This window comes from Hemibagrus wyckioides, linkage group LG26 (assembly GCF_019097595.1).
Source record: "Hemibagrus wyckioides isolate EC202008001 linkage group LG26, SWU_Hwy_1.0, whole genome shotgun sequence".
Classification (NCBI taxonomy): domain Eukaryota; kingdom Metazoa; phylum Chordata; class Actinopteri; order Siluriformes; family Bagridae; genus Hemibagrus; species Hemibagrus wyckioides.
In genome coordinates, this window is record NC_080735.1 from 16,669,307 (window position 1) to 16,678,916 (window position 9,610).

The 9,610-nt window shown below is 41.5% G+C and overlaps 1 protein-coding gene across 8 annotated transcripts in view; it reads right to left on the bottom strand.

Moving 5' to 3' along the window:
• lmo7b (LIM domain 7b) overlaps positions 1-9,610 on the bottom strand; it is a 32,669-nt gene that overhangs the window by 15,444 nt on the left and 7,615 nt on the right. For 6 of the 8 annotated variants that reach the window (XM_058379847.1, XM_058379842.1, XM_058379845.1 and 3 more), the window contains exons 5-11: positions 9,552-9,610; positions 8,306-8,336; positions 6,628-6,741; positions 6,207-6,387; positions 5,249-5,402; positions 1,659-1,688; positions 500-734 (exon numbers count right to left, since the gene is read on the bottom strand). The exon at positions 9,552-9,610 is cut by the window's right edge and continues 48 nt beyond it. In XM_058379847.1, coding sequence (XP_058235830.1) covers positions 500-734; positions 1,659-1,688; positions 5,249-5,402; positions 6,207-6,387; positions 6,628-6,741; positions 8,306-8,336; positions 9,552-9,610 — 804 coding nt within the window. The remainder of the gene's footprint in view (positions 1-499; positions 735-1,658; positions 1,689-5,248; positions 5,403-6,206; positions 6,388-6,627; positions 6,742-8,305; positions 8,337-9,551) is intronic. The other 2 variants (XM_058379848.1, XM_058379846.1) reach the window with 1 other exon arrangement.

Consider the following 9,610-nt stretch of genomic DNA (forward strand, 5'->3'; position numbering starts at 1 on the left):
AGCAGCAGTGTAATGAGGCTCAGAGGTACAGTAATACAATAAAAAATGATGATTGGTTAACAGCAGTGTTTGGTTGCGATTGGGTTTGGATTAAAAGTTCTGTCTTTGAGGAAGCGCCATTTATCAGTTTAAAGTCTTTTAAGGCTAAGACTCCAAAAGCCTAAATAAAAAAATAAACAAAAACCTAACAATCTGCAAGGGAAAAAACCCCAAACGCTACAAATCCTATGCATCTGACCAGCATTACTGTAAGGTAGGATGCTGGATTATTAACAAAATCCTGAATTAAAAATATTAATAATAAATAATAATAAATAATAATAATAATAATAATAATAATAATAATAATAAATACATTTTAAAAATTCCAAGCTATAAAACTCCATGAAAAATTCCAGGCATTTTAAATAAGTAAATTAAATACATAAATAAATTAAAAATAAATGTAAACACACGCACAAGAGAAAAAAAACTACATGGAACGCTCTGTATTACTAACCGTATGATCTGATTCAGGCTCGATGTTTGTAGGTGCTGAGGGAATGAACACATGACTGACCTCCTGCCACTTGGCCTCGCTCTCCCTCAGCCTGGCCTGATACTGACGGATCTGCTCCTGACGCAGGGAAACCGTCGCAGCTTTACTGCGCTGACTCTTCAACAGATGAAGAAACGTGCTGCTTACAGGCTCCTGGGCTCCCGACTCCTGGGTGAGATCACTCAGGGACTTGCTCCTGTTGGGGTAAGGAGATGAAGCTGAGTGGGATTATAATTAATAGTGTTTAGAAAGTGCTTGAGTAAGTGGGCTGCAAAAATAAATTAAAAATCCAAGGGAAAAAGAAAAAAGAAAGACAATCCAGGAATGAAGGATAGATAGATAAATAAATAAATAAATAAATGCCAGTATTTCTTTTATTTTCAAATATTATAACAAGAGAAATCATTCAAACTTATTCTTTATAACCAGAATAATGTACATTTTTAAGGCATGGTCATGTCTTAAAAAAAATTATAATTTTAAAGAAAATTATAATTATTATAAAGATTTTGTAATATTTTATAATAATTCAAACAATTCAAGCATCGACTGATTTGTTACATGTTCTAGTACTTAAAAAGCCAAATTAAAGCAATTTACACCCTTTTATTAGCCAATTTAATGTCACTTTGAAACCTTAGTGAGGCTCATCGTGTGCTATTCTATATTTAAAGAATTATTTTTGACTACTGTGAGCTTTCAACAAACACCATCAAGACTTGCGTGTTTGTATGAACCCTGTAATCGCTCCTCGAGAGACCCACAGACACGAGATCTACGGCACAGTAAGCAAACACTGCAGCAGAATATTCAGACTGAACAGAGATCCACTATCTGAACCCGGTTCAGTGTGAACGCGAAAGCAGAGCACGAGACAGACCCAGAGGACACCGAGCTTCAAGCTGTAGCGAGGGAAAAGCAGACATCACAAAAAAAAAAAAAAAAAAAAAAAAAAAAAAAAAGTGTTCACTAACACACACGCAGTAAAACACAACACACAAAGCTGTAGCGAAGGAACAGACATCACAATAAAAATAAATAAATAAAATATAGCACCATGTACACTTATGCACATATGAAGCTGTAGCATAAACAATCAAAACACACACAACTGACTCACCCGGTACACGGAGAACGTCCTGTGGAAAGTCTGGGAAATGAAGATAACGACAAATCGAACTGATTTAATAGCCGAGAAGAGTTTTCAGAGTGAATTAGAGTGTTTTTAGCCGCGTTTCATTTCCTAAGATGCAAAATTACATAAACACAACGTGCGTTTAAGGATGCTATGAATTATATAAAAAAAATAAATAAAATAAAAATAAATAAGGTTTCTTTGGTTTGTTTTTTTTCCCCCCTTTTCAGTAAGCCATGGCCGAAATCCTGTACTATTAAACTATGAAGGGATTTTTTACTATTAACTATTTGTTAAGATTCTGTGCAAATTTCATTACATTTCTTAACTTTAAAAGTGTACAACCTATATAAAAGATAAATATATGTTTTTCCAGCATTTACTTACTTTAGCAATACTATACTTTAAGTATTACTTAAAGCGAAATCACACTTTAAAATGTTTCCTCTTCACAAACTTTCTTTTAGAGCTTCATCATTTCAGACTGCTGCTCCTGCTGAATCACAGGGCAGTGGAACAAACCTCAGAGGAAATCTGCCCTCTTCCGCATACACAAAGTAACAGGTTCTCGTGATCGGCAGGCATCGCTCTGATTGACCGGGGGAAAGACGGCACGGCCGAAATATGGATGGATTTCCGATTATGGGTAAAGGTGTGTTTTTTTCCCCCACACAAAAATACTGTATTTGTCCACTTCCTGAGTCTGAATCCGAGTGAAATGAGAACGTTTTAAATGCTATACATGGCATGCTTAGTTCACTTCTAATCGGATTCCTCACTGTCTGATCAAACGAGCGACTAAACCGTGCGAGTGTGAAATAATCCAAATGAAGATTTTTTTTTTTTGCATCAGACCTTTTATTGCATGCTGCAGCATTTTTAAAACACCATAACAGAAGAACTGGGTGAGAACCTCATGGAGATCAAATCAGACAGGCAAAAAATTTAAGATATGACGGATTTACTCCAAAACACATTACACGTGCGGATAAAAATTTAATTTCCTTTTTATTATCCTGAAAGCGTTCCGTTTCTGTTCTCATGGGCATGAAGCTGCACTTGTCGAGCGATAAAAGTCTGGGACGCCAAGTGCTTTCTGTCGTTTCTCTGATCAACAGATCCGCAGACTGGAACAGCCAGGATTCCACCGATCCTCTGCTATTTCACAAAGCCGTTATTTTGTTTTACGTCCAGTGCTGTTAGGAAAGTAGCGGGCACGTTTGAGGAGTTCTTTGGGGGGGAAAAAAAAAACATCCTTGAGCGTTTTGAAAAGAGTGGAAATTCTGCTGTAGGTAACCTTTATCGTCTTGAGAGCTGAAGACCAAACAGAGCTTCTGAACAGCAGTCTATAGAGGAAGTGTAAACTAATCCGCCGAAACATCATTAAAAAACGGCTGTAACTTTTTGCATGCAAGTTTTTCCCATTGCATTAAAAGCTTGTGGATCATATGCTTGGGAGGGAGAAAAAAAAAAAAAGTCACACCGTCAGACAGCGCCCTCTTCTGGCCATCGACAAACAGGTGAGAACTTAAAGAGAGGGAAAAACCAAGCATCTTGGTCAGGTGAGCCACCACAATCCACCACCAGAACAGCTTCAGAGCTCAGTGACCAAACTGAATAGAAGGATGGATGGATGGTTCCTCCTTCAGTTGGTGCTATAATCATGGTGGAGGTTGTTCCAAAATCGGTCATAGGCACCCAACTGGGTTGATATCCGATGACCGAAAACCCCAGCATTTGATTTATATTAAAACCACTGAGTGAGCCCTAGTGCACTGTAGATGAGGGGGTGGAGTCAACCCAGAAGAGACCACACCCACCATGATAGAAATGTTTCTTCAGATCAGACAGAAGAACTTTCTGAAGCCAAACCACAGCATTTAAAAATATATTAATGATAATAATAATAAAGTCTCTTACAACAGGATAGAGCCACTGGTTTTTCCTTTAATTTGTCACAAGCTCAGAGGCCCATTTGCTATTTGCTGTAAACAATCTCCAGTCAGTATGGCTTAAATACAGATTTGGGCAGTGGCTATCGATCGAGATCACTAATCTACTTTCTGTACTCGGTTTCAGTCATCAAGATGCCCAAGCCTGGCGATCCTACCATCACTTTGGCAACGATGTTGAAACGGACGAAATCCGAGCCTGAGGTAGGACAGGAAGAGGACACCAGGGATGGAAAGAGGTTAAAAGTTGTTTTTAAAAGGTTTGGGATCCGGATGCAGGTGGGCAGGTGCGAGCAGGAGGTCCCAACCAGGGAGTGACGTCAAAGTCGGAGTCTTCCTCGGAAGAGCCAGAAGTCTTTTGGCTGAACCCGAGGAAAAGGAAAGAAATCAAAAGAGAAGAGTAAATTATTGAGATTATTAAAAGACGACTAAACCAATCCAGCACCTTGAGGTTCGGACCAACCTGAAGCCCTGCATCTTCTTGTACCAGGGTCTGCGCTGTGACCCCTGTCTGATCCGCCCCACATGAGCGTCCTCGTCGGGAGTCCAGTATTTAGGCAGGAACTTGTCTGTATGGGTGTTGACGGAGGTCTGATGGCCGGTCTGAAGCACCCTGCGAGCATAGAGGTCGTCCTGAACGGGGTCGGCGAAGCCTTCGCCTGAATCGCTGGAATCGTCGCCGCAAGCTCGCAGGAAAAGCTCGTCCTCCAGAGCGGACCCACCGTCTGCGCAGCCGGGTAGCGACGGCGTGCTGCAGTTCATTTGAGACGTAAACATTCCCTTTAAGAGGCGCGAGGACAGAATGCACGTCCACATGCTTATGCATGTGGGAATCAGTAGTGATTAAAAATGAAAAAAGGTTAGCAAAAAAGCAGAACACGATTAATTCTGCTAGATCGGATAAACCACGGGAAGCGGATTAGTGACACACTACTGCATTTGAAGTCAAAACTCCAATCATGATGCTGATCCACATCAGGAGTTAATCGAGTAGATGGTAAATAAAACCCACACGTCAACGTGTTAGCAAGCCACAGCAGTGTTAGAGTTAGGATGTCATGCCACGCAACTTCACGTCACTCCAAACTCTGACCTCTGGCTTGACCTTTCGTGAGGAACAGCAGCCAAGCGAGACGCATCAGACATGGTGACCCATGACCTTGTAGCACTGGGGGTCACTGTGGGGAACGGCTTCATGCATCCGGGGTTCAGAGGGACGGCAAAGTTGGCAGGAGTCATGGCGTTGGACGAGCGGAAGCGGCGGCTCGCGAGGTCGTCCTGAATGGGGTCCGGTTCGGGCCGAGCAGAGTCGGAATCGGAGTCGCTCTGGTAATTGAGCGCCCATTGGTGGAAAGCAGAAACGGGAGGGAGGTCAAGGCAGGGAGTGACTAAGCCCCGCCCACTTTCACTACAGCCAAGAAACGGTGAGGACATCAGACTCGTAGACTCATATTTTAGTGTAAAAAAAAAAAAAAAAATTTGGGAAAAGCTGCATCTCTTCCCAATTCAGGAATGTGGAATTAAACACTAATGCACTATATCCATAACTCCTAGTGACCTGCTTGGAAAATCTGAACCTCTGAAGCAGAAGCTTTGCAGAGAAGAAATGTACGTAGAACATACCTGCAGAGCGGGCTGACGTGACCCCTTCCACTTTCATCACGCTGCTCGAACTTCTTCCTCAGCACAGCCGGGACGTTTCTTCTCTCTTTAGTAGTAGCAGGCAGACGTTCAGTCATCCTGAAGAAGTGCTCTGCCTCTGCGTCACTCCCGAACCCTGACAGACAGAAAACGAGACCAGAAACAGTCCTCAATCGCGCAACAGCAGCGTGTACACAAGGCTAAACACACACCAACGCCTGCGTTACCTCAGTGCTGAGGAATGATCCGGTATGTCACACTTACGTGATTCATTATCACGCATTTGACAATCACAGAGGCATTACAGAGCAGGCTTTCACTTTAGTCTGAATCACATCATGGTTTATATGATAAATTGGAAAGCGGTCATGTGGACCACGAAGCGCAGCACAGTACCGAACCAAAGACACTGGAAGTGTTGCACAATGTGATTCACAAGTGCATGAGGGTTCGAGTGTGAAACCAGACCAACACTGGAAACATGGGCATTTGGACTGACCAGTAGGAAAACCAGCAGAAGGAAAAACAGAAGCTAATAAAACGTTCGAGGCTGTGGAGAAGAGCATGGTGGTATGTTATCGTATTAATACTTAATGAGCTGGAGTCATTACTTTGAACTCGTAACTGATTTCCTGTTAAAATAAATAAAAAAATAAATAAATAAAAAATCATGCTATTTATAATAGTGTTGTGTAGTCTGTTAGGCTTCCAGGCTGTTGAATGAAAGCTTCCTCTAACTGGATGAACATCTAGCTCACTGGTTGGTCTTCATATAAACCCCAAAGACCCTCCCAATGAAGTCTCTGGATCCATGGATAACCTTTTGCTATTTTGACAGCGGCCTCCGTCTCGGTGTGAAGACGACGCAATCGTGTTAAGCGCCTCGGTACTCGCATATCATCTACTGTACACAGAGCAAACTCCTCCTCAGTACTCCTACCTTCACTGCCTGCTATTAAAGTACAATCTGATGCCACGCTCAGTGTGCGAGACTCCACAGAGTCCAGACTCTCCACCGAATCCTCCCTCCTGTAGCTGGGCACCTCCCTGTCAGGGTACCAGGTCTCGCCGAAGCCGCTGTCTCGGGTTCCGGGTTTGGAGCACGACGCCTCGTCTAGAGCCTGCAGGATCAGCAAGAATGATGACGGCATCAAGCAGAAACCAACACAGTGCTTTACAGCTCAGAAGATACACACAAGCGATTCCTCATAGCTTCATATACACGTTTCATTTATAATAAATATCAGTATTTTTAGTTAATATGTTCTTTACACATGACTATATTGAACTGAAAGTTAAGAGATGGTTCATTGTAATTCCTGCAGCTGACGATGATTATCTGGTCTCCGGTCCTAACTCACTTTGGATAAGGCGACGCCCAGAAGACCTTCGAAAGCTTTAAAGTTGAGCTGTGGGCCGCTGTAGGATGGGTCAGCATGAGCCTTCCTTCCCAACCAGTATATCGTAATCAGAACCTGACGGTGAATATGAGAGAGAGAGAGAGAGACCAAGAGTGCAAGAGTGTGACAGAGTGAGACCAAGAGAGTGAGAGTGTGTATGTGTGAGAGAGAGAGCAATATGAATTCTTTTTTGTTAATATACAGTATTATATCTGTACATTAAAGGTACTTAAATGAGGGGGAAATACATTAAGCCCCACCCCCTTTTTACTTTTAATACACTGACAAATGACTGCACATTTTCTCTCTAAATCTAGTCAGAGACCAAAAGCCAAGACACTCATGTTATTTGTGTGTGTGTGTGTGTGTGTGTGTGTGTTGGCATTAACGATCACTTAACTAAATTAAACCACATTTTTCACATTTTGCTAAAACAGATTTCTGTCCAATCGGGATTTTAAGTCACTAATCTAAACAAAATATTTCATTATCAAGTTGGGTCAAACTTCCGACCAGGAGATCTCCAGATCTCTCACACTCCAGATGAGGAAAATGTGGAATAAAACTTACCCACTAGTGCTGAATGATTTCTATCATGCATTCTGTCCTAATCATTCCTCCGCCTACCTCCATCACCACACTGAGTGCTCTGTGCGTGCTTACGTGTGTGTGTGTGTGTGTTTTTGAGGCTTGTATGAAAGGCCCTTGTGTTCCTGTGCCTCTTTTGTTTCTGTTCATCCAGAAAAATCTTCCACTCATTGAACAAACACTAAAAAATCATCCGCTTTATCACAGCTCAAGATTTTACAGAAAGGAATGTTAAAGCAGAAAAAAAAAAAAAAAAAAAAAATCAATAAACCCAGAAAAGCAGTAAACATGATTAAGTCATTTAAATATTTAATAAGCAACTTAAAATGAACTTAAATCTACACAAGCAGCTACAACACACACCCCCCTACATCTCACCCATATACTTGAGCTACAGTACCTACAGCACCAAGCTAAAGCTAAATAAGACCATGATAAAGTGTGCAAACAGCTCCAAAATTATTGGCACATGTTTTGGCAAGTGTGCGATTTGAGTGATTTGAGCTATAGAGGAGCGTCCAAGAAATCCAAGCGAGGAACCAGGAGCCTCGAGATTCAATCTTAAGAGAGATTGAGAGAAATCTTTCCTTAATCTTTCAAGTCTTACAATCTCAAGCATTAAAGGAGAAGATATTAAAGGTGAAGGCGCTGATATGTTGGCACAGGGACGTCGGATTACAGCGAGTATTAAATACCAGGGCGCCAATAATTATGACAATTTAAAAAAAAAAAACTTGTCTATTTAAGCTTATATTTCTCTTTATACTAATTAAGTAGTTCTATCCATTCGGTCATCTTGTTTTTGAGAGAGAGAGACCAAGAGAGAGTGATTACCGGGGGTGCCAATAATTATGACATAAAAATAAAAATCAGTTAAAGGTTATATTTCTCTCATTTATATTCAGTCCAAGGAAGTAACCCAAAAAAAAAAAAAACTTATTACTTATTTAAACTTATTACTAGGGGTGCCAATACTTTTGGAGCAGAACTATATAAATACAGCACATGCTCACAAAAATAAAAAATAAATAAAAAGATCAAATGGACTCACATTTTTCAGTCTCCTGGACGTCTCGTGGTGCCTGTTAGGACAGAAATGGACTCGGTGAGCTGAAGGTTTAAAGCAAGCTGGAGATCCGAAGCGTTCTCCGAAATTCTGTCAAACCTCGGCCGATGCGCGTTCACGTACTTGCGAACTCGAACACGTGTCATAAGGAGCGGCTTTCGAACACAAAAGCAGCTGTAAATAACGCTCGCGCTCGGGGAACTGTGCCGAAATGCTTCGGGGTGAAACAGCAATAAGAGCAGGTGGGTGAATGTCGGACGAAAATAGACCGCTAACATATATAGATCTGGTGTAGTTTGACCACAGCGCGGGGTCGCAGGGCTAAATTTGGAAGCCGTGCAGCGTCCCAGCCGAACCTGATGAGGCTTAACGCGGACGAATCACGCTGCTGGACATCCGAGGCTGTGGTTCAGAGGGATATGAGGGAATAAGGGCAGCAGAAAAACTGTTGATTATTTTTTAAAGCTCTGGTTCGGCTTTGGAATTTTTGCTCTTGCGTTATAATTTTTTTTGGTCTTTTAATGAAGCCCTTCTTGTCCTTTAGGTAGTGGGTCAAATTAGAGTATTTATTACAGACAGAAATATGTTTAAACACGCTGGATTATTTCCCATCATTGTTTGGTCTAAGGTAGGCGTGTATTTCTGCGGTCAGACCAGTTGTTAATCCAAGTGCATCAGTTATCCTGAGCGGTTTAACGACAGGCTGCAGGTCAGAGGGTAAAGCAATAACATGCCCTCACATCGGCGGATTCCAAACACTCTCGCCATGGACACCGAGGGCTTTAAGAGAGTCTGGTTTATTGAGTGAAATGCTGCTGATGTGAAAAAACCCAGTAAACCAGTAAAAAAATCCCTTGTGACTCAGAGATCCAAGAATAGGAAGCTCTGGTTTAATATAAAACTAATAATAAACAAAAGGTAATGAAGGAATAAATAAATAAATCACTTCAAGGAGGAAAAAAAAAAAAAAACGTATATAAAAATGTTAACACTGGAAAAAGAAATTTGAAAAAAAATTTAAATTTTATTTTTATTATTATTCTTATCATCATCATCATCATCATCATCATCATCATCTCCAGCTCAACAGCATGTACAAAAGCTGAAGGTGTTGATTATTTCTGAACCTCAATCACACCGTCTATAAACAGACCATTAACAGCTTATTAACCACAAATATTCGGCCATGTCTACTGGTCTGGAGGCTGGGGGGGGTGTCTGGGGTGATTACCTGACGGTCACCCGTGTGGACACGTCCTGCAGGTCTCCTGGGTGAAAGAGCTGAGCTTC